At 41.4% G+C, this 24,613-nt stretch overlaps 2 protein-coding genes across 4 annotated transcripts in view; one reads left to right on the forward strand and one right to left on the reverse strand.

Annotated features, from left to right (window-relative positions):
• Nucleotides 1-355: 355 nt before the first annotated feature.
• On the reverse strand, nucleotides 356-6,467 carry LOC129168208 (aldo-keto reductase family 1 member B1-like). 3 transcript variants are annotated; one of them, XR_008566229.1, is made up of 11 exons: nucleotides 6,232-6,397; nucleotides 4,385-4,552; nucleotides 4,139-4,255; nucleotides 3,981-4,058; nucleotides 2,643-2,765; nucleotides 2,161-2,267; nucleotides 1,996-2,077; nucleotides 1,846-1,929; nucleotides 1,694-1,776; nucleotides 846-940; nucleotides 356-500 (listed from the first exon to the last, which is right to left on the reverse strand). XR_008566229.1 is itself a non-coding variant. In XM_054753202.1 (10 exons), exons 1-10 carry the CDS (start codon nucleotides 6,295-6,297, stop codon nucleotides 1,555-1,557), a joined length of 957 nt encoding a protein of 318 aa, XP_054609177.1. In that variant the 5' UTR covers nucleotides 6,298-6,467; the 3' UTR covers nucleotides 356-1,554. The 3 variants fall into 3 exon arrangements, 2 of the variants coding, with proteins under 2 accessions (XP_054609177.1, XP_054609178.1); XM_054753202.1 differs by having other exon boundaries at nucleotides 356-1,603; nucleotides 6,232-6,467; XM_054753203.1 differs by having other exon boundaries at nucleotides 356-940.
• Nucleotides 6,468-10,099: 3,632 nt separating this feature from the next.
• The window catches only part of tfec (transcription factor EC), a 41,238-nt gene continuing 26,724 nt past the window's right edge, over nucleotides 10,100-24,613 (forward strand). Inside the window, exons 1-2 of the mRNA XM_054753907.1 lie at nucleotides 10,100-10,195; nucleotides 17,065-17,273. Of these exons, the coding sequence (XP_054609882.1) occupies nucleotides 17,076-17,273 (198 nt within the window). The 5' untranslated portion in view covers nucleotides 10,100-10,195; nucleotides 17,065-17,075. The remainder of the gene's footprint in view (nucleotides 10,196-17,064; nucleotides 17,274-24,613) is intronic.

The raw sequence follows: 24,613 nt of genomic DNA on the forward strand, positions 1-24,613 counted from the left end.
AACTACTTTTATTGTAGCATGCTCACAATCAAAGGAGTAAGGTGCAAAACTAGTTTTTAGATTTACATAAACAAAAATGTACTTGACTTTCGTTGACTTGACTTCAGTTTCTTGATTTTTATTTTGGATTTACAATTACATACACTTTACAATACAAAATGAGACAAAACCCAGTAGCTACTTAATCTACTTTTATTGTAACATACAAATAAAAAAGCACTTTTCAAAATTGGTTTTTCAATTTATATCCATTATTATTTTTTTTACTTTCATTTCTTTGACCTCACTTTGGTCTCTTGAATTTTTTTAAATTTACGATGACACACACTGCAATACAAAATGAGACAAAATCCAGTCGCTACTTAAACTACTTTTATTGTAGCATGCTCACAATTAAAACAGCAATTTTCAAACTTCACTTTTTGATTTCCATTTAATTATTAATTGTTCTTGGCAGATGATAATGACACCCAGTGGTTATTAAAATCACACTTTGGCACCTGAGAGAAGTGAAAACAAAAAATGAGGGCACATGATCGCATGACTCGGCAAGAATAGTCACAATTGACTTAATACTAACGGGAAGTGCTAGCATTGAAAGTAAAATCATACAGGCCTTTCTACATGGCCAACATAAAGCCGATGATCAAAAACTGATAACAAAATAGGAGTGCTTTCATTTAATTATTTTTTAACAAAAAAGACTCAAACTGGAATTAATTGTTTTGTATGAATTTTGGGGTTGAACTGGGGGATGGAAGGTAGTTTTCCCCACCAAAAATGTAACACTTGAAGGCCACGTTTACGTAACAATAGTGAAACAGTGCCATAATGAAGCAGCTCGCCTTGAATAGGACTTGGCAAATCCCAGCACCCACTCTTGGGGAACTCTCCATGTTAGAATTCAGTGTGGAAAGGGTAGTCCTTGTGCTTCTTGTTGCTGGAAGTAAAATAAAACAGGATATGTACAAAAACCAAGAAAAAAACTCATTTCTATTAGGGCTGTCAAATGATTGAACATTTTAGTCAAATTAATCACAGTTATCAAATTAATTGATCACGATTAATCACCATTTGCAACTATGTGTGAAATATGGCCTTTTACCTGATTTTATGAACAAAAAGATAATTGATAAGACACAAATTTATATCCCGTAATTTCTGGTGTTTAAGCAACACCTACTGAACTTAGAATGAAAAACAGATTTGTACATAGACGCCGCACATGTCCACGTCATAAAATGGCATATTGTGGCGCGCACAAGTCTGTGAGGACCAGGGAGGTCTTTATTGACAGGAGCCAATCATGAGCTATGAAAAAACTCACTACGAACTTGTCAACCCATCGGAAATCGCAGGAGGTCATTACTCAATATAACAGTCTGACTCAGTGTCATCTTACGGATCACGCTAAACTCACTGCACAGCAACACACTCAAAGGCTAGGTAAGAAATATACTAGGCAGGTACCAATGCGAGTTTAAAATAAAAAAAACAACAGCTATTCTAACTTCATCCTATAATACATTTCGTCTCAGCAAAGCATTTCATTGTTTATGGCTGCCGGGGCGCTGCAATGATGTCAGCCTCCCTCTGGGCTCCTCTGGTGGACAGAGGCAGAATTTGAAATAAATTAGTTATCACTGTTAACATGCCATTTTTGACAGCCCTAATTTTTTATACACAAACTCACATTAAAAAGGCGCAGACTCTCCAGTTGCGATTGAAGCCTAAGATGGTCTTCATGTCCTCATCGTTTAGTTGGAAGTCAAACACCTGCAAATGTGTTTTTTTTTGTTTTTTAAACAAAAAGTTCAAGCAAAACAGCTTTTGTTTTGTCCTTACCTGAAAATTCTCCTGGATACGGTGAGGGGTGATCGATTTGGGAATCACAATCACATTCCGCTCAATGTGGAAGCGGATCAGGACCTAGAAGGTGGACTTCACAAATCAACCTTCTTCTCCATGTTAAAAATAGTCATCTCGATGCTGTACCTGAGCAGTTGTCTTGTTGTACTTATCAGCAATTGCCTTGATGTCAGGATGTTCCAAAAGTGATGGATCATCTGGCTTAGCCCTGTAATGTATTAGATCATCATCAGTGCCTCAGGATTGCGATATTGTGATGCTGCATCAAAGAGAAGCACGAGGCACACCTACCAGGGTCTATCAGGGGAGCCGAGAGGGCTGTAGGCAGTCACAGAGATGCCCTTGGAGTGGCAGTAGCTGATCAGCTTCTCTTGGGTAAGGAAGGGGTGGCACTCCACCTTCAGGCACACGTGTTAAATGAAGCTGCCGTTTCCACCGAGTAGCGCGGTTCGGTTTGCAATTATCCGCATAGAAGTTATGGGGCACTGTATAATGGATCCACGATGTAGCGCTGGTATAACGTCACACAATTTGCAATGATTTGGATAACAGCCGTAGGCCAGAGGGCTTCAATCTAATACTTGGCAAGAGACTGATGGTAAACAACAGGCTAAGCTAATTACCCTAGCTTCAGGGCAAACAGTGACAGACACTTGCATTGGAAAATCATTTATTTCCTTTCTTGGAGACAGCATAATGGCATTAGGGCCTCTTTCTTAGACCAGAGGATTAAGTTGTATCATGCTAAGATTTATGGATATGGAAAGATGTACCTGATTGGTAGCAGGCTTGTATTTGAGGCCCGGCTTGTTCAGGAGCCTTTCAGTCTGATCCCGGTTGAAATTGGATATCCCAATCGCTTTAACCAACCCGGCATCCACCAGATCCTCCATTCCCTAAAACAAACAAAAAATGAGAATGTGTCACAAGATCTCGCAAGATTAAAACGTGACAGGATTTATCGTTCAGGAAAAAAAAACTGTCTTGTGGGCACTAAGCCTGGGACGATAATAAATAAATCACACAATAAATGAAAATTAACTGGGTAGTTTTTCCGGCCTCAATATATTGCCATGTGCATGCATATCTGTTCTTCTTGTTCCATAGAACAACGACATCAACGGAGTGAGCCCTTTTGTCAGTCATACAGTCTCATTGTCTCGGTGGGTAGAGGCGGGGCCGCTAGCGTACACACAGTGCACAAGAGCGTAGGTAATGTGTTCACTAGGGGAACTTAGTAGTGGGCGGACAGATGTGTGGAGGACAGGAAGTGACGTCGGAAGTTCAGAGTTGAGTTTTAGCTTGTAGTGGGTTATGGTTCAAACAGTAGCCCGTGTTATTATTACGATGAGGCTTATATTATTATTATTGTGCCTGTTGTGAGATCATTTAAACCTGCAATAAATGCCTGTTCTGGCGATCACGTCTGGTGCCTGTCTCACCGAACAATTACTGACACCTAGTGGCCAATGTACAATACTACAGCCACAATTAGAATGCTTCTTCTGCCTTGTATTTTAGTCCATTTAGTTAATTTATTTAGTCACTCTCATTCTCATAGACCAGGCGTCGGTAACCTTAAGCATCAAAAGAGCCATAGGGGCCCATTTCCACCAAATCAAAACCCACTTGGAGCCACAAAACTTATTTGACCACTAAACTGAAGGTAACCCTAGATATATACTTCGTATTGTAGCGCAGCGTATTGTCTCGTTCCCTTTGTCTTCCTGTTCCGCCTGGATGACCATTTCTTCTGTAGACCACGCCTCTGGACCGTCAGACTGTACCTGGTAGTCTTTATTGTGGGTGGAATTCCCTCACGCAAAACAACATGAGCTCGCTTTCTGCCGCGCTCTTCTCCAGCTTCTCTTCTCCTGTATCTAGCTATCTAGCTGTGTGTCGGATGGACACACTGTATGTCCTTCCCCTCCAGCTCAAGCTTGACCAAGTCATCAATAAACATGGCATGCACCTCGTGGTGACCCACTGACAACAGCTCCACAACCCACCTTTTGGGACGCAGGGCTCTGTGCTAGAGCTTCCCAGTTTGATAATTAGCTCATAAGCATTCTAAACTGTGCCTTGTCCACTGTTTTATTTCAGGAACTTACCTCCCATGTATCCAGGAAGTTTGAATTATCAGAAATCGTGTCACCGGCGCTGTCCGTTGGAAAAAGGTCGCTGCCAGCCTGTGTCGACACGCACAATACAAAGGTGTGACGTTGCTGTAAAAAAAAAAACACACATTTGCACAGTCAACTGTGTTTACCTTAAATCCCATTGGCCAGTGCACCAGATACAAGTCCAGATAGTCCAGTTTAAGGTCGCTCAGAGTCTTCTCACAAGCTTGTCTCACCATGGACTTGTCATGGAAAGTGCACCAAAGCTAAAAAGCAAAAGACAGGATATGACGACTTACAGTCCACAAGCATGACAGCATATTGATGCTGATCCATTCCAATCCTGTAGGTGGAAAACATAAGCTCTATGGGTATAAACAACAAAAAACTCTCACTTTGCTAACAATGAAAAGTTCCTCCCGCTTGACCACTCCATCCTTGATGGCCGCCGCTATCCCTTCGCCGACTTCAACCTCGTTCTGGTAGACGTACGCCCCATCGATGTGCCTGTATCCTGCAGAGATGGCTGCTTTCACTGCCTCTGCCACTTTTCCAGGAGGAGACTAGTAAAAAGACAAAACAAAATATAGATACAAGACACTCCCAAGAAAACAGTCTGCAAAAGATTGGTTGGGTTTGAGAGGTTTATCCAGGCAAATTAACAGGGCGTTGCTTTCTGACACACACATGCTCACACACAAGAGGGTGTGGGGTGCCAGACCTTAGTAAATGCAGACCCTATTGTCAGGTCCTGATGTATAAATCAAATAAAGGCCAAATGTGAAATGAAAGCACTGTACAAAACACACAAAAACGAATAATGACTCACTATTGGTGTGAGCCTGGAGTTTGTTTTCCAGGTACAGATGGGCATGGCCAGCGCCCAAAATCCAGTCTAACACAAGTAATTGGAAAGGAATGTCAACAAAGGCTTTGTGCCACTATCGAAAGGGTTAGTTCCTTTTAGCTTTAATCCAAAATGATAGAACAATGACAATGACACACACACACGCACACCAGCATGCCTGTAAGCAACAAGGCCACATTTTAAGTAACTGCTGTCATAACTTCGGTTGAATTTTGCTTTCTTGACTCCCTGTTATCATCATTGATGTTATTATCAAATAAAATAAACCACAATACTCCCAAACAGGATATGCATTTACGTTGAGTTCGTTTTTTTTTTTTTTTTTTTTTTTTTTTTTTTAAAGGGCTGCACGGTGGCATGTTTGCCACACAGTCAGGAGATCTGGAAGAATCTCCTCTTTGCGTGCGTGGGTTTTCTCCGGGTACTCTGGTTTCCTCCCACATGCCAAAAACATGCATGTTAGGTTAATTGGTGACTCTAAAATTGTCCACAGGTATGAATATGAGTGTGAATGGTTGTTTGTCTATATATGCCCTGTGATTGGCTGGCGACCAGTCCAGGGTGTACCATGCCAGTCAGCTGGGATAGGCTCCGGCATACCCCCGCGACCCTAATGAGGATAAGCGGCATAGAAAATCGATGGATAGGTATTACAAAAAAAAGTAATCATCGTGCTTTGTGGCCTTCAGCATTCTCTGTACGATGTACCGTCAATAATTTCACAAATCCCATAATGTCAGATAATTTGCCTCTTTTAATACATTGCTATAGGCAAGCACAAACTTTTTTTTCCAACAGCAGTTTATTTAAAGGTAAAATTGCGATATAAACTGTACCTTAAATGGTCTGTGGTAACGTTACTGTCGAAGATAGTCCGGAGCAACGTCAAATCGGGTAGGTACGGCAATTATCCTCAAAGTATTATTGTTTTTTCCCACCTGGCAACACTGCCACTTCCACGTCAAACTAGGTACATCGCAAATACAAACAGTAGAGAGTAGCTGTTTTAGAATGTTGATAAGTCCACTGTCCATTATTATCGTAGCACGCGCCAGTCTTGACAACAGATAACCGAGGCTAATGCGATGGCATTAGCTAAGGTTAGTTAGCTATACCTACGAACACCACAGCCACCAATACAAAGTGCACAAAGTGGCTTTATTCCTAACAAGTCATCCATCCATTTTATATGCAGCTTATCTTCACTAGGGTCACGAAGAAATGCTGGAGCCCCTAACAAGTTATGCTATTCAGTATTTACTTTTACAGAACGATCGACACGAGAGAAATCTGTCGTGTCCGTGCGTAGTTGCAAACAGAAAACAAAGTACATTTTCCCACTCGACCGAGCGATATTAGGAAGAGAACACTCACTTTCCAAGTCCCCAACCCAACAATGGGCATGTGTGCACCAGTGTTCAGCTTCACGGACGTGGCCATTGCTTCTTCTTCAAGACGCTTGACCCTTCCGCTACGGTTGTAGCATTAAACCGCTGACATCATCGATCGATTGGTCATGTCTCGCAGGTAGCCTGAGGCATGAAATCAGTGACAAGCGGAGAGTCCACCTAAATAAACACACAAAAACAACAGTAAACGCTATTGTGATTAATTATAAGAACATAAATTAAACAAATTGAAATACTCCTAGAAATGATGCTGTGATTTATCACGCTGTTCAGCGTGATAAAATACCACCACTAGAGGGAGACATTACCTCAACTAATGCATGGTAACAGGAGACTCAGATAATAAATAAAATACAATACTGTACAGATAAATCAAATCAAATAAAAACAATAAATTAATAAAACATGAATATAGACACTATAAACTACATATATTAAAACTGTTATATTACTCAAATAAATATTAGTTTGGTGCATTATTAAACACATTATATGGTTTAATAGACATCACGCATGTGATCGTTTGACTTTATGACACTTCCTTTTACACCACATAAAAGTACAACATATGACTACTTATTTCCATTTTCTTCCTTTTCTAATTCAAGACTATGCTTTCGCTTAAAATCAGATAAAACCTCACAGCTCTCTCACTGAGCAGAAGATAAGACTTGATGAGAAAAGTGATATATATATATATATATATATATATATATATATATATATATTTTTTAAACATGCAAAGGGAGAAGTTCTAGGAGATGGTGTGCTGTGTACCTCACAATGGCTCTCGCTGAAAGTTTTTTTTTTCTCCCCACTCCTCTGATCTTCTCCCCTGCTGGACGTCTGTTTCTCGGGCCTTTTCCTCGCCTCCTCTGATCTGACTTCAGACGGGCCTGCAAACTGTCAAAGTGGCTTCCGGAATCAAACACTGTCGCCATCAAAGAGCCGCAGGTAAACCAGACGAAGAGGAAGACGCAGACGCGGCCACACAACCGAGTTTGGATTCCAGAGTTCTCGACAGTTTGTTGCAAGTGAAGGCATCTATTAGAGGAAAAGGAAGAGGCCAAGTGACCTTGCATTTGAAGACAAAGACCCCTTCTCAAGTACATTACCTAACAAATGAATCGCTAAATGTGCCATTTAACGGCCACTAGAGGTCGACAAACCAGTAAAAGATGCATAGAAGCATTTTTACCTCCAGAAGGGACACTTTGTTTTCGCCTGTCTCGTATTCAATCTGCCAAACAGAACCAAAAATATTGAAGAATGCACTACTGGGCCGCATGGATATGACCAAGAAAAGTAATTTTTTTTATTAGTTTATGGACAATGTGAACTTGACGTTATTCATAAAGACTCAATGGGTGCACCAGATTTGGCAAATAATATTTTTCTATTTTCACAATTCTAGTTTGACCTGCAGAAAACAATAGGGAATGCACATAAAAGAATATGAATGATGATTGTTTACCTTCAGTGAAGACGTGATTCTTGACTAACGCCCCCAAAGAAGTGATGTGCCAGTGAGCTCAACCACCACCACCTTCCTGTTTTGACGTGAGTTGTTTCTTGAATTCAGTAGTGCTTCTCTCCGCCATACTGAAACCCAAAATGGAGCCAAAGAAAGTGTCATCATTTTGATAGAGAAGGGTAGAAAGCACTGAATTCAAGAAATATCTCAAGATACAACACGGAAATGGTGTCTGTGTGGCATCTCGCTGCCACATCCTTGAACGCACCATCTAACTTTCTCCCAAGCTGCACAGATAGACTACTACACCGGATTTGGTCCAAAAAGCTGATTCTATGTGGGACTGCACAAAGGTTAACATTTTCTGGCGTTATTGAGTGCTAATGTGCATATTTGTGCGGTGCACCTCTCTGAAAAACAAAGTCCAGGCTTATACTGGTGGATGGTGGGTCTGTATTCATTTTGTGCTTTTAATCTGATGTTGTTCCTGTCTTAGTTTTACACAATACATAATAAATAAGATCAATTAGATTGCTATAATATACCAATGTTTTCCTGATGTGTTGAAAATCTTTCCCAGTGACTTTCCCAGCAGGCTGCTAATGCTAGTTCTGCTAATGCTATTTAGATCCATTCTTGCCTTCAGCCATGGTCACACTGACACAAGCCCCCAAATAGCTGTCCTTAGCTATGCCTGTCGGTAACTAGCGGCTCGTAAACCAAATATTAGCTTGCAGTTCAAAGCAAAAAATGAGACAAGAGATGGCTCGTATCTACAAAACTCTCGTTAGTTGGGACACTCCAAGGTACCACTGTATAAATGACAATAAAAAATACAGGCAGTGCTCCAGTACCTTCTCACTTCTCTCCGGCAGTCGACGTACTCCGTGACAACTCAACTCACAGCAGCAGTAGATACAAATAACTTTGGTCTTGTTGAGGCTAAACTTACCATTCGAAATGCCATTTTCTTTGCTCACTATTTCTTCCTAATTGTGGCTCCAACTACGGCGTGGGCCGCGCATCAACAACAAAAAAAAAGTGCCGTCAAAGGAAATTTCCTTTAACGCGTTAACGCATTAACTTTGACAGCCCTAATAAAAACCCTTTTTTGTGTTACTATTTTTGAGTCGATTGTCGTCGTAACTTCCGGTTGCCACACGCAGTGTATTAATAACACGACAAGACGCAAAATTGTGGCGTAAACTTTCTACATGCCAACCGGGGCGGACGCTGACCGAGGCTGCACTGTATCACATATCTAGCTTTCTATACCAAGCTGTGCACAGGCGTATTTTTCAAGTGTTTCCTGCTCTAAAATAACACATTTTGTGAAGTGCACGTGAGAAGAAGAGGCGTCTCCTCCGATCACTTTTTGGGCTTGATTGAGCACTTCTCTCAGAGGCGAGACTGCCGGGAGAAAAGCGACTAATGAAGTGCTTTTAAATCTGCATCCAGACGCGCACACACACACACACACACACACACACACACACACACACACACACACACACACACACACACGCACACGCACACACAGATGCTTGTCTGTTTGTTCCTTGTCAAAAGAGAGAGTGTGCTATGGACGAGTGCCCATCCAGCCTCCTCCATATTGGTCCTTCATCAGACGAACAAACACAATCAACACCAGTGGAGGATGACGACGTGCTCCTGGTGGTCATTACGAAGAAGACGGTGTGACCGTCAAAGTCACATTGCTGTCAAAATTGGAAAGTCAAGCTTTTATTGTTAGTGTCGACACCAGTATGCCCACTGGACACAACATTAGGTACGCCTGCACGACTAAGCCGCAAAAAGGACAGACAGCAATATGAATTTGTGAATTTGTTCACTTCAATAATGGTGTGGAGCGGAAAGAAAAACATAGCTCCTTTTGACCACATGGTTATTGATGAACACGTATATCACACAACACAGGAGCAGCAGAACCTATGTTGTAGTCGCGGCGAAGAGCAACATTTTAAAGCGCATGCAGAGGTAGATAAAGCTGATGAACGTTGAACCCCGTGTTGAATGCAGCTACTGCCATTGTTTTTGTTTTTTTTTTAATTTTTAGAGCCGGTGCTAATTAGAGACCCCGTCTGTTTTCTGCTTTTGTAGACCCGCCGACCGTAGGAGACTGTGAATTGATTAGAGGCCCGTGTTGAGCTATCACGAGACGCTCTAAACATACAACACCCTATTAAAACATGTGATTCGTGCAAAGGAAACAACAAAGTGGCATCATGACTTGCCAGAATCATCATCCTCATCATTATTTGGGTCAAGAACATGGGTCACTTCCCTTTGCACCCAGCTCCAAGGTGCCCGAAAAGAGGAAACTCACATGGGTTTAAATCTCGGGCCCTTTCACTTGCCCATACTCCTAGTAATGACCAAAAGTAAACAGCAGGTTCGAATACTGAAGAAACTGATCAGCCTCCAAAAACTACAGGTAATTAAAATCAACTTTTCTTACTTAAATGCTGCTTATTAGGTCAATCAGATGAACTGCCTTATTATGTATAACGCACCTTTTCCAGCTTGGCTTTGCATTACCTTGCCCATCATAACGCACGGGGGCAAATAGGCTCTCGAGATAACATCGAGTAACATCCTGTTTCAAACCGGAAGTTGGTTAAGCCTAATTAAAGATGAAACTGTAAAAACCAAACTGCTTTATGTGTATTACATTCACTACCTTATTATCTTCAAAATAACACTGAAAGCGTAGATTAGAACATGCTCTTGCCTATATTAACACGCAGAAAAAAGCATTGTGTTTATTGTAGTTAAAAAAAAATACTATAATAATAAATAAAATAAATTAAAAAATAGCAACATCTAGCAAAAATTATTAATGGTAATAGTGCCATTCTTATCATTATTATTATTGGAGGGTTTCTAGCATTATTTAGGTTAGAAATCCCCTTCAATCATTTGGCTAACGGGATTTATTAACCATAACAATCAATACACAAAAATAAATAACAAATAGCAAAAATACTGCAAACTTCTTGTTGGCCATTATGATTATTATTACTGGAGGCTTTCCATCACTATTTATGTTAGAAATCCCATTCAATCATTTAGCAAACAGGATATATTCTCTACAGCATAGTAATCAATATCAGCATGCAGTACCGGTTCATGGTGAGGAGAATATCGAGGGTGCGTTTCTGTTTGCTTCGGCCAAGTGGTGGAAGGTCAGAATGACACAGCAGGAAAATCTTCCTCCTCAAACTTCCCCATGCCTGCTGTACTTCCTCATGTTAAGTCACCTGATTTTATTTACAATATGTTGACGCAAACTTCTCCAATCGTGCAGGCTGGCAGGCAATGTGGGCACACTGGTTGTATAATAGATGTTATTTACCATAGAACACTACTGACTGTGTCTCAATTTAAAAAAGAAAAAGTGTTTCTGATACTTTGTTGTAAAAGTCTGATCACCTTCTGTTGAGCTTGGATTACGTCTCCATCTTGATAGTCAAAGTCCTGAATTAATCTATTAAAGGAAGCATACAAACATCTTTAATGCATTTGATTTGTTGCTAAATCTTGCTCTAGGCTGGCGCTGCTGTCAAAAAAACCCAAACATGCTGGCTTTTCCTCTTTATGGAAGTACGGAAGTGACAAGCACCTTCCAGCTGGCGCACGCCCACCCCTTTAGGGAGTGCTGGGGTACTGCAGTACCTACATTTTTCTGTACTTTGTACTTTGTCCGATTAGCCAGAATAATTACGTCACACTTCCATTAAAGACATTACACGGGCTGTAGAAAGTCATAGTGTAGAATATTTCTGCAAACATGATATTGTTGCTGATATGCTGATGCCATCCAGTGCACTCAGACGGTAGGTTCAGCTGAGAGGAGATCTTCATCGCCCCGTGTGTTTGATCAGGACACGTGCAAATTCAGTAATTTTTACTTAAGAAACTATTACAAACAATTGGAATCATACAGAAAATACATTTTTAATTGCTAAATGGACAAATGCGAGTATTTATTTTGTGTTATTCGTTTTTTACCATTTTTCATGATGATGCTTCCCCTGACCATACGTCCCAAGTTGGAGTCGTGTGCAGCGTGGGTATTTATTTTTCATTTCTTTTGCACTCGGCACAGTGTTTGTTTTGCAATCTGGGCCGTCACTCATGTCTGAGTCATGGCTGATTTGCCAAGTCATACACACGCGCGCAATTGAAAATGTCACACAGGAAGGGAAGGAAACCACTTCCCAAACGACAAGCGAAGTGAAGTCATGGGGGGGTTGGGGGGGATATAGCACCATCTCGTGGTTGGCACGAAAATGACTTCTGCTAGTCAACTTGCATTTGAAGGGTTGAAATAAAAAAAAAAAGAAAAGAAATAAAATAAAGAGTAATTACCTTCGGAACACTTTAACCTGGGATAATTCAAGCCACAAGGCAGATGCTAATAAAACACGCAAGCACCAAAAACAATTACAAAATGATAAATAAATTGTGGAAAAAATGATGAGACCTTCTTTCTTCTTCATTTTAATGCCTGACACAACTAAAGGTACCTTGATTTGGACAAATATAACAATGACAACAAAAATAGCTCATAAGAGTTACATTTTTTGGCAGTACAATGCTGGAGCTACTCATGTAAGAACTTCAGTGATTTTGGTTATGATCAAGAAAACCATGGAAGTTGCTAGATATCAGTTCTTAAATTCAACTCTTATGAGCTATATTTGTAATCATCATTATATTTGTCCAAACAAATGTACCTTTAGTTGTACCAGGAATTAAAATGGATCAATAAACCAAGGGTGGACTAATCATTTTTTCCATGACTGTATTTATTTGTCATGAATTAAAAATAATATATAATAAATAAACAAACAAATTAACAAATAAATACATTTATGGGTTGGGTAACCTACTTATCACCAGATGCGCTGTTTTTAATACATCTTTGAAAATTTGCTAAAAATAAAATCAATGAATGCGTGGGGCACTGACCACTTCAATCCAAAAATTTGCCAAAAAATGACAAAAAAGTAGAGAGAAATGAATAATAAATTGAAAACAATCAATATGAATGTTAATCAAACAACAAATGTAACATTTAATGAACAAAAATTGTTCATAAGACTAAATAAGCCCTGTTTCTTCCTTCTCCTTTTCAGATGTTGAATTGTGCACATCTTTAACTTTGCTAAGCATGTTCCTAATAAACTAAACCATTCTTGCTATCATAACCAAAACAATAAGGGACCCAAGCTGGGATATACAGATATTCAAGACTATATAAAGAATAGAATACGCCAGCACTACACAATCCAGCGACAATGTGTTTTCTTCGTATAGCTATGATAACGTCATCAGCAGCCTAGCTGCTTTGGCTGGCATCCTCCTGACAGAGAGAGAGGAGCGTATTGTTGGGCTGACGTGCAGGAAGAATGCAAACATTGTCTGCTCCGAGGCACCACTTCAAAGCCCAAATGCGCTAACCTCCTCACAGCGGTGGCGCGCACTCTTGAACCGACGAGAAGTGAAAGTGAATGCTCATCCACGGTCTGCAGCCTTTTCCCGGGACGGCTCTTTGAAGTTGCAAAATGGATCTGATTGACTGGTGCAAAAAGTCGACAGGAAAACAATCCTTTTTGTTGTTTTCCTCGTGGAGGGAAGAGGATTTCAGGCTACCGGCTGAGCAAAACGTTTTGCTGAAGAGAAAAATGATGCTTGAACAGGGCTGGATGAATGAAGACAAAATATGAAGAGAAAAGAGAAAATCTAACAAGAACATTTTGTAATTTTTTCGAGAATAACGTCATCTGAGCTGCGTAAAGTTGAAATATTTTTAAAAAGGACATCATTTTTTAAAAGCTTTAATATGAGAGACAAACAAAACAATGAAACGTTTTATTTTTGGAAAATTGGGTTGCAGAACAAGTTATAATGTTACGGTAATAAAGTCCAAATATTATGGGCGTTAAGTAAAAATTACAAGAAGAACATTTACGAGGAGAAAGTTGAAATAGTTGTAAAAAACAACAGCAGATATGGCAAAAACAGCTGTAATTTCACGTGAATAAAGTCAAAATATTGGAGAGAAAAAAGTCGCAATTAACAAGAAAACAGTCCAAAATGTTATGAGAATAAACTCATAAACTCAAATAATGTTATTTTCTTAGCATTATTTCATCATTTATTTACTTTTCTTAAAAATTGTAATAGTATGAAAAACAAACAAAACAAAATAAAGTTGTAATTTTGGGGAAATTAGGTTGGGGAAAAAGTTACAATATTATGGGGATATAGTCCGTCATAATATTCCAAAAAGAAAACATGTGAATATTATTTAAGAAGAAAGCTGAAATATCCAGAAAATAAAATAAAAAAAAAATGGGAAAAAACCAAAGAGCCATGTTGATACAAGTCATAGGCTTTTTCGCCTGTAATCACAAAGCCGAGATGCATTTTTTCCTTGAAATATATGTAACGTCTTAGCATATCTACATGTGTTGCTTTACAAAATATCAAAGTGGCCCTCGTTGGAAAGGCTTGGACGCCCCTGTGCTAGAATTTGACCTATCCCCAAGGAATGATTGGCATTATTGGATAATACGTGGCATGGACTCCTACATTTTATGTTTGGGTGTAAAAAGTACAGTTTAATTTGATCTGTTTTTTCTAGAAGTATAAATAAATATGTTTATATATTTTACATATTATTATTATTATTATTTTTAATTTATTTTAGATATTTTGCACCTTTTTATCATAAAGTAAGAATAATACAGAATAGTTTTTGATTATAAAATTTGCTGAAATATCCCACTGCTGCAGTTCTGTATGGAAACACAACTTGATTATTTTTCCTGGTCACGCGACACACTTGTTGGTGGGCAGAATTCAGAGGGCTAGTACATAACTGCGCCATTAGCCAACGGAAAACAAAGAAACAAACAAAAAAAGATAGCCTATGACATATGTAATATGATTGTGAGACGATAATCTAACAATCGACTGCATGAAATATAAAACCTCCACAGAAGGCTTTCCTGCTGCCTTGCATGCCTTTTCAATGAGGACCTCAGCAGCCAGTGTGCTCATTATGTGTAAGGAAGCGAACCAGATGACATAACATGAATATAAAGCACTTAAGCGGCTACTTTAATAGGCCAGATCATCTTTTTTGGAGGTGGCTGGAATCAGAACAAAGACTCGGACAAAAACGCTTTAAGACACAACACCAGAGGGGTGACCTAAGCTCTTCACACCAAACGGATACAATAATAATGACCTGCAGCGGCGATGGAGGCTGCCGGTGCCCCCTCACCATTATTTTGGCTCACTGACTCACGTCTCTGCGAATAAAAAGCCTTGCGTTCAAGCAAAAGAGAGGGAATTAGAGGTAAAAGAAAGCAAATAAATAGCTGCTTGAACACGCCACGACAAAGACGAGAGAAGAGCGGACGAGAGCGAGTGGGCTACGGAAGCCTTGATGAGAGCATGCGGCGGCGCTCAAGAGGACGGTGGAGTGGAGGTGATGATGAGTGGAGAGATGTTAAAAAAAAACAAAGCTCTTTGGGGAGAGCTTTTAATGAGGCAGACACTCGGTGTGTGTGTGTGTGTGTGTGTGTGTGTGTGTGTGTGTGTGTGTTGTCATCTGTGACACTATGATACTCTTCACTTCCTGTCTCCACGTGGGTGGGAGAGCATTTGAGGACTACATAAATAGTAGAAGAAATAAAGTTATTAACTGAGCTCTACTGCAAATATCCCAGCCAAAGATCCTCTATATGACAGGAGCACTCTGCTGTTTTGAAGGACCTACTGCTAGTCAAAGAGGAGCCCTAAGGATGCACCACAAGAAGTCTTGCACCTTCTACCTGATCCTTGAGGCCTCCAGCTATCTGTCCACCTCATCTACAGAACAACAGGAAGCCTTCAGGATCACAGTTGGATAAAAAAACACAGGAGATAATAGATAAACGGGGCATCACAAGCTAAGGACAATGTGTTGGCGTTGTAAAACCATTCTGCAGCCAATTGGTAATGGAGCACGCCAGCTAATGACAGCCAATTACATTGGAGGCAGGAACACCTCAGGCCCCTCGCTCTGATCATGTCCGTTTAGAAAGCTTTCTCCCGGGTAGCATGCCGGAAGACCAATGGGACACGCTCTTGGTGTGTGGAGGCAGTCAGAGAGATGCCTACAAATGCACAGACAAAGCACAAGTGTTGTTGTTGTCCCGACGTAAACATTCTGACGGGAATGCGGCGAGGTGGACAATTTCTGAAACTGACCCCATTATTTTCAGACAGAAATGCCCTGGCAGAGGTATTCTTGCAATGCTGGTGGCAGGCAGAAGAAAGGCTCTATATGACAGGAGGACCTCCAATGGGGAACAGAAGATTTTGTATGTTTAACCCCCTACTGTTAGCATTAGCATGTTACATGTAGTAAAGTGCGTGCGTGGGTTTTCTCCGGGTACTCCGGTTTCCTCCCAAATTCCCAAAACACGCATGTTAGGTTAATTGGCGACTCTAAATTGTCCATAGGTATGAATGTGAGCGTGAATGGTTGTTTGTCTATATGTGCCGACCAGTCCAGGGTGTACCCCGACTCTCGCCCATAAGCCAGCTGGGATAGGCTCCAGCATGAGGATAAGCGGCATAGAAGTTGGATGGATGGATAGCTCCTTACACACACATGTGTAACCCGCCCTGTTTCGCACCGCCCGCACCGCTCGAACACAGGACCTTCCTAATGGGAGGCGAGAGCGCTGACCACATGGCCAAAAGCCCGGACTATCGACCGCGTGTTCAGCGCGGCTCTTAAGGCAGAGGGAGTGAGGTTTACCAACGTACACGTGCACAGCCTTACAGGCTGGCATCCGTTACACATGAACAGGAAATCATTTTTATGGTAGGATTAGTAACAGAGAGACACATCATATGAAAAACAATAAAAAACATTGAAGGAAGATTGTTAAAGTCCTCACCAAGTCTCAAAACAGACTCTTCCATTCAAACCCCTGCACCACCGATGGGGAAATTACAACCGATCAAGTGATCTGTGTTAAATCTCGTCCTGTTGCGTGTTTCTTGTTATTTTTGTCCTGTTAGTATAATCCAATCGGTGCATCCACACACTCCGGGATGCAAATTGAATCACTGGTATTAAAACCCCCACAAGTCAAAGTGTGTGACGTGTGTTTTTTTTCCATGGATCTCCCACGCTGATACTGACTGTCCCTGAGTTGATTGTAGGTAAGGCTGATTAGACACTTGAAGCCCTGATTCATGATTTATTAATAAAGTATTGCATTTAATTCACAGACTGTGAAGAGATGTTCCCATTCGGCACGGATGAGCAGTGGATGATGCGTCAGAGAGATGCCAAACAGGCTTTCTGGGACTCTGGACTGCAGCCACGTAGCTGGATTCAGTTCTGTAACACAGGCCATCGCTTCCGGGCTCAATATCCTTACCACTATGGTGGCGGAGTGCAAGCTCATGCTATGTACCATTCCCAAAACCCATGGAAGGTAGGTGCGCCACTGGACGTACTACTTAGCAAACATAATTAGCCAATTGTCAGGCTACATAAATGTCATCACATGTAGAATTATAGAGCGCCAACCACAGCATGAGTTGCCGTAAATACAAGGTTTTCGATAGTAAAAAAAAAAAAAAAAAGTCAGACAAAAACCGAAGCAATTTTCCGATAAGAAATAATGTATATCCACTTCATCCATTCAAGACACCCAAGAATATTAACAAAATATGTTTAAAAGAGAATAAAGTTGTCCCTCGCCACTTTGCAGTTCGAACATTGCTCTGTCACTCTATCACAAATTAAAAAAAATTAATAAATAGTCGCCTTTTTTCTGGTCGACTATGCCCTATTATTTGCTAAAAAAATATTGAAAGACAAGTCATATGTAGTATTCTGGTCAGTAGGCGTCAGTAATGTTATGTAGCGAGACATTAGCTTACATTACATTACCTTAACACTGCTTGATAGCCACAGCATGTCCAACATGACATACTGAGAAGAAGTTCTCCTCCCATTTTGTGCGGAAGTGGTACATTTAACTTCTTACTTTGCCCTCCTTCCCCACTCCGTTTGAAACCCTTTCTTAACTTTACAATACAATACAAATAAATTGGAGGCAAACTAGTTAGCTCGGTAGCATGCTATGCTTAAAGCAGCGTCCGTCTCTTGCGTACCTGCAGCAATCCCGTAGCCTGCACATAACATTTGTGCAATGTGGTTTAAACAAAGAATAATCGGAGTGTAAAGGTGACTATAGGGGTGTTACTTCATGTCTACACGGCTCTAATAATGGTCAAACCCATATTTAGAAAGTCATAAACAGGTTTTCGATGCTCTAACTACGGAAATATTCCATTTATTAATACTCAATCGTACTTTGCGGAAATTCACTTATCGCAGAACCAGAATCTAAACGACCAATGAAATGACATAAATGAACATTTAACGTCACTTTTACCACTTTTACCCATACCTGTCAACATTTGCATTTGAAAACACAGGACATTTTCTGGAAAACAAGAGAAAATAAGGGAAATTCTCACATTTTCTTGGATTGAATAGCGTATCTCACCTTCTTTGCAAAGTGTGGGCACTCGCAACTTTCTTTGGGCTTATTCAACAGTCGCACTCGATTGAAGAAACTTTCACCAACGTGTGTTTTTTTTGTTTGGGCACCCATTTCTGCAAAATACAGTAATACACAGGCAAGCGGACTAGTTTGGCCGTACAAAACAGAGTCGGTGTACGCAAACCGGGTCAACATTTTGTTGAAAACTGTGACTGTAGATGAAGAAAACAAAAAAAGCAGCAGGTGCTGGCGTCAGGTGATGTCAGGCTGGAAGCCTTTGGGAAAAGTTTAACGGTTATTTTGTGTGCTTTTTTTTTTTTTGCCTCTTTTGCTGCATTTGAAAGAAAGCACTGTGTAAACTGCATTGGCGCATGTTTATACATTTTGCACAAGGGTTTCAAGAAACCTTTCCCTGCTTTGATGCAAAACTGAGTCTGAATTTGGCAACTTTGGCATAAGAGGAAACACCAAATGACTCCCCAGGCTGACAACAGTGAGAAGGGAATACATCTAGGTCCACAAGGCCGATATGAATCAAGGAGAAGGAAGAGAAAACATCCCCGACGTTAGATGGCTGACTGATAGACTTCAAAGCATTGTTGCGCTTTGCGTTTGGCTTCTGTAGGAGGTCTTTCATGTGTTAAAGTTGTTCAGGTCAATGTGTGTTTGTGTGTGTGTGTGTGTGTGTGAGAGAGAGAGAGAGGCTATCAGCCTGGAGGTACAAGCTGGCCCTTTCAAAAGGATGAGAGGTTGGCTCGGACTGTTGAGAATGTGCTTAGAAATGGAGCCTCGAGGATGTTAATTTGATATTTTATAGTTGTCACTCGGTGAGAAATGTTGTCTACTCGCAAAAAAAAAAAAAAAAAAGCAAGAATGGCCGCATGGCCGCAGATAGCATGTAATCAGCATAGAAATTATATTCAAATGTCTAAATATGCTGCTAAAAACCCTAAAATAACAACTTGAGAATTCAGTGGGAAATCATACATACAGTACATCTAAGCATGATATTTTGTGCAAACTGGGGTGCTGATACTGCTCAATGAGCAACATAGTATACTCCATTCATTTCAAACGGTGATTAATGCAAAGATAGGTACCTGCGACCCATGGGCCATATACAGCCCACAATGGCATTTGAAATGCATTTCTGAAACCAAACAAAACATGAAATTCTAAGTTCTTGTGAGAACTGCCTCAGTCCGTATCAGCGGCATATTCTAAAGCCTGGCATGTTGTCGCTTTGAGGTGTAGTACAACACGCACAAAAAACCAAATGGCGCTGCTGCGCTTGGGACAACTACTGTCTTGTTGCTTTAAGATGCATGGCGAGCCTGCCGGTCACAGTGGGAAGCAGACGTGCCGTGAGACAAATCCAACGACTCCAACCACTGTACTGCACAAACTGTACTCTACACAATTAAAATCACACAACAAACCAAAGTAAATGAAGTGATGTGAGGACGAGGGTGCAGCAGGGACATTTTTAGCACTTTACGAGCCCAAAAGCACGAGTGGCCTACATGCGGGACTAGTTCGGACCACCCATCTGGACTGGCTGAGTGCCTGGGCTTGACTGGACTATCTGAACCAGAACGGATGAATGAATGGAGGCGTACCGTGAAGTGACTCAGGTGACTCAGGAAATCTAAAATAAAAGCTGCAGTAAAAAAAAAAGCCATGCAGTTTGTTGCATATGCTAATTAACGGCAATCATCACGTATATGTTACATGTTTACTGTGCAAAATCACAACAAAGCGACTTCACTTCCGTGGTTTTTGACCCTTTGGCAGAGCAGTTCACTATAAATTAAATTAGCTAATGAAATGAAGCGTAAACTGTCTTGTCCACTGTATGCTGTGACCTGAGGTGCCGCTGGCGGGGCACACACCAGCCTTTCTGTTCTTTGAGCTCACTTCTATAAAAAGAAAAGTCAAGATAAAGCAACACAATGTAATAAGGAAGGTAACGACATGGTTTCATTTTCCCCTGAAATGCAATTTACTTTAGTAGAGTTTGGACGTGTGTCTTTGTTCCGACACACACACAAAGCGTTGACCCCTGGCTTTTCCTAAAGTGGCCGCTTCAAGCCACCAGACTGACACACTGAACAAAACAAAACTACTTCTGTATAAAACATATCATAATCCCTTATGAGGAGGGGGGATCTGCGGGGGCGATCCAAGGCCACCAAGATAGCTATTCACAGTGTCCAGACACACGGAGAGACCTCCGGGAGAGAAAGATGTTGTGAGGTGTTGGTATGAGACTCCCTATGACACCCCTGGGAAGAATGGTGATTAGTAGCTCAAGGGGAGCGATAACATTCTAGAGCACCCACAGGCAGCAAAAAACACATGGAAACTAAAGACACACATTAGACATTAAATAGTGCTTTCGAGGCCATTATCCTGAACCTGGTGATTAGACCTGACATTTCATTATAGCTTCTCAAGGGACCATGCTATAGAAAAAGGATATACTTTGGAGTAGTCAGTGTATAGCTTGTATATATAGCTTGTATTGATTCACTATCTACTAAAGTTGAGTCAACACACAGTTATTGTCTAAATAGCGACGTGAGTCCACCTCACTGTGAACATGTCCAAATTGTGTGTGGATATTTATTGAGAGCACCATTGTTATCTAGCACTGCCTTAAGAATTCACCAGAGCTCTTCCACTCCTCAGTGGTGGAGCTGGTGGATGTTAGACACCTTGCGCTCCTCCACCTTCCTTCCTTCTGCTTGAGGATGCCCCACAGGTGCTCAGTTTCAGGTCTGGTATTGTTCCACCCCATCATCTTCACCCTGACTGGCGCCTATCATCTTGGAGATGTTTTTGGGCTTGTTATCATGTTGGAAATATGGCCCAGTTTCTGCTTCCGACTGTCACAGTACATGTTGGAATTCATGTTTCCTGACATTGAACCGCAGCTCCTCCATTGCTGACAGCACTCATGCAGCCATGACGCTACCACCACCAATTACCAAGGTACTCGCTTCTGGTGCTGGCTATTTTGATAATAATGGCCGTGTGTTGATAGTAAATCCATCCTGCTATACAAGCTGTACACCGACTACATTTGCGATTCAGCATTCCTGGCCCCGCAAAGAACTTGGGCACACTCGCCTTCCTGCCTAAACACGCATGGGTGTCCAAAGTGTGGAGCAGGGGCCATCTGTGGAACGTGACTCATTGGAGAAATAAAATAAACCAAAACAGTGCACGTTTTGCACGTTCTCACTGTGCGTGTGTGGGTTTTCTCCGGGTACTCTGGTTTCCTCCCACATTCCAAAAACATGCATGTTAGGTTAACTTGCAACTCTAAATTGTCCATAGGTATGAATGTGAGTGTGAATGATTGTTTGTCTATATGTGCCCTGCGATTGGCTGGAGACCAGTCCAGGGTGTACCCCGCCTCTCGCCCGAAGTCAGCTGGGATAGGCTCCAGCATACCCGTGACCCTAATGAGGATAAGTGGCATAGAAGATGGATGGATGGACGTTTGCAACACAACGTGAGCTGCAATGGTGACACGCTGTCTCTCTCTTTATGGCACATTCTTCTCCAGCAGATATCTGCAGGTGTGTGTCACGACCAACTGAAAACGTCTCTGCGACCCACTTTGGGTCATCACCCACCAGTTGAGAATCACTAATCTAAGTTATTTCTATAGGATTGAGAAGATATACCGTATAAAGGGCTTGCTGACATGTACACGGGTTTTGTGATATACTGCATTCTAAACACCTCTAGTCTAGTCTGAGAGTGCTATTTATGATGCATTTCACCTTTGACCTCAGCTGCCTCTCAAACCATGGGTATCTGGAGTGCTGAAAAGCATGCATTTGACCCGGATTGCTGTTAGAACAGGCTTACTTACATCAAGCCATTCCGTACATTTTCTGTACCGCTTGTCCTCACTAGGGTCGCCGGCATGCTGGAGCCTATCTCAGCTGTTGGCCCTGTGGAAATGTGTTTGGCCCCACAGTCGTTTAAGCAGTTTTCACAGTGACTCATGCACTTTTCTGTTTGCAGATGATATCAAAAGGAAAATGAAATTAGATGCTGTTCTTAAGAATGGAATGTAAGATTTGGGATGGTTACAGAGGGGGAAACACAGTACAACAATACAATGTTATTATGAGTAAAGGGAAGTCAGTATTTGGATGAATTGTGGTAATGGTGTACCACGGGTGTCCAACACTTTTTCACCAAGGGCAGCATATTAAAAATCAAACAATTTTGAGGGTCATTTTTAATATTTAAATTTTTTAACCAAGCCACGCTAAGATGCAAAGACATCAGTGTTTCCCACACATGCACAGATTTGTTGCAACCTGTTCACCCTCGTTCATAAACACATTATCATGGGACTGTCTGCGAAACTAGCTTGTCATCACAACACTGTAGTGTAGATGGCATCGTAACATACACACCTGGACTGCCAGAGAATAAGAAGACGTTGCAGGAGGGATCCGTTTGGACAATGTAGTGACTCTGTCGCTACATTTTGTGAGTATTTCTGGTATTCAAAAAAGTGACTAGTGACAAATCTAGTGACTTTTTCTGGTCTTATTGGACGCTTTTGAAGAGTTACAGTGAAGTACATCACATGTTTACACTTGCACAAATCAGCATGTCCAAAAATAAACGTATTTTATCCTACACCGTCTCAGCAAGTCTCAGCAGGTACTGATAGTTTGTTTACTTCCTTTGTTTAACATGTACCAGGTTACCATTCTGAATGATAGAAATGTGTATTGGTAAAGTTAATAGAGTTTGTAGACAGCTTCTTTGGTAAAAAAAAAAAAAGGATGCAAATAACAAAAAGTAACAAATAAGTGCAGGATATATGATGAACAACTCAGAATGAGGATGCGTTCAATGACAATGGCAGCATTCCATCTCCACGGTGGGCATGGTCAAGGCCTTCTGCATCCTCCGTAGCTTTTGGTAACATTAATTCCTCGGATGTAGCAGGTGTTGGCCCCCGAAAAAAAAAATTCCATTCCGATTTGAAAACTCACGGCCCATACCAGCGTAATCCTATTAGGCCTAATTGAGTTGAAGTTGACAGTCTTTTTCTGTTAAACTATGCTCACAGACTAATAGGATTCAAAAGGGGGTTGGGGGGTGAAAAGGTACAATGCCAGGAGTCGTAAACGGCGTCGGCGGTGGTGGCGGTGAAGTGGACCATCAGGGACGGTGTGTTGCTCCATGCTGGGTTTGGAGTTGTGTGTTGAAGTGGGAAGGTGGGCAGTGGGCCGGAGGTCTCCCTGGAGGCTAGATAAGCTCAAAGCAGGGGGGTACAAGATTCACATAATTGGCATCCACGGCCCCCTAGAGTGTTTGTGTGTGTTTATGAGCCCTGTGTGATTGAAAACAATTGCTGTATATTGCGTGTGTGCACCAAGACATGGATACAGTCACGTACTGTTTGAGGTCACAGTTTAGTGTGACAGGATTTCTGCAAAACATTTAGGAAATGTGGTTTAGATGCATATTAAGTGGTACAAATGTGGATTAATAATGGGTTAAAATCTAGTGACAGATGCATGATCAATGATCAAAGCGAGTAACGGCTGAGCTGTGGAGTTGTGCAAGTATAAACAGGTGATGTATGTATGTACTTTATTTATCCCACAGCGGGGAAATTAACTTGTTACAGCAGCAAGCAAGCAAGATACGCAAGTAAAGAGTACAGTGTAAAGAATGCATATGCAATGTCATGCACTTTAATGGAACACCGTCAGGCATGTACAAAATGAAATCAACCATAAACAGGTTGGTGTTTTTTGCCCTTGTGACCGCGGCATGATGCTATCTTTGTGCCTGCGTCCACCAAGGAGACAAGATGAGCGGCCATGATAGGCTTCACGCACAATCAAGGGAAGTCAGAGTGGGACGGTGTTTTGTTCGGTAGGGACACGCAGACGTGGCCCTCGGGGGTTGCCCATGGCCAGAGGTTCTACACTGGATCCCTCCTTTGAAGAGGACACATCCAAAAAGGATTGGATGAGCTTGTGACCTGATGTGCCCTTTCTTGGGGAAGGGGCGGAAGCATTGACTGATGCATCTACATTCAGTTTGGTCAAGCTATATTAATAACTGAATGGCCAACATCCTGGATTGACCCAAACATGAGACGAGCCTGAAAGGTTACTCATGGAAAAAACAGGGTGTTTAGTCTAAAGGCAGTGCTTCTTAAGTACTGGGACGGGCCTCCCCTTGGGTGGTGTCAGAGGACAGCATGA

The sequence above is a fragment of the Dunckerocampus dactyliophorus genome, chromosome 15 (assembly GCF_027744805.1).
Source record: "Dunckerocampus dactyliophorus isolate RoL2022-P2 chromosome 15, RoL_Ddac_1.1, whole genome shotgun sequence".
In the NCBI taxonomy this organism is placed as follows: domain Eukaryota; kingdom Metazoa; phylum Chordata; class Actinopteri; order Syngnathiformes; family Syngnathidae; genus Dunckerocampus; species Dunckerocampus dactyliophorus.

What these genes read in the sequence shown, in the direction of transcription:
- LOC129168208 (XM_054753202.1), bottom strand. Translation starts at nt 6,297, where the DNA reads ATGGCCACGTCCGTGAAGCTGAACACTGGTGCACACATGCCCATTGTT. An exon ending in ACAAGCCTGCTACCAATCAG is followed by an intron (nt 2,268 to 2,642) that starts GTACATCTTTCC and finishes GTGTGCCTGAAG; the next exon opens with GTGGAGTGCCACCCCTTCCT. An exon ending in ACAACAAGACAACTGCTCAG is followed by an intron (nt 1,930 to 1,995) that starts GTACAGCATCGA and finishes TCCACCTTCTAG; the next exon opens with GTCCTGATCCGCTTCCACAT.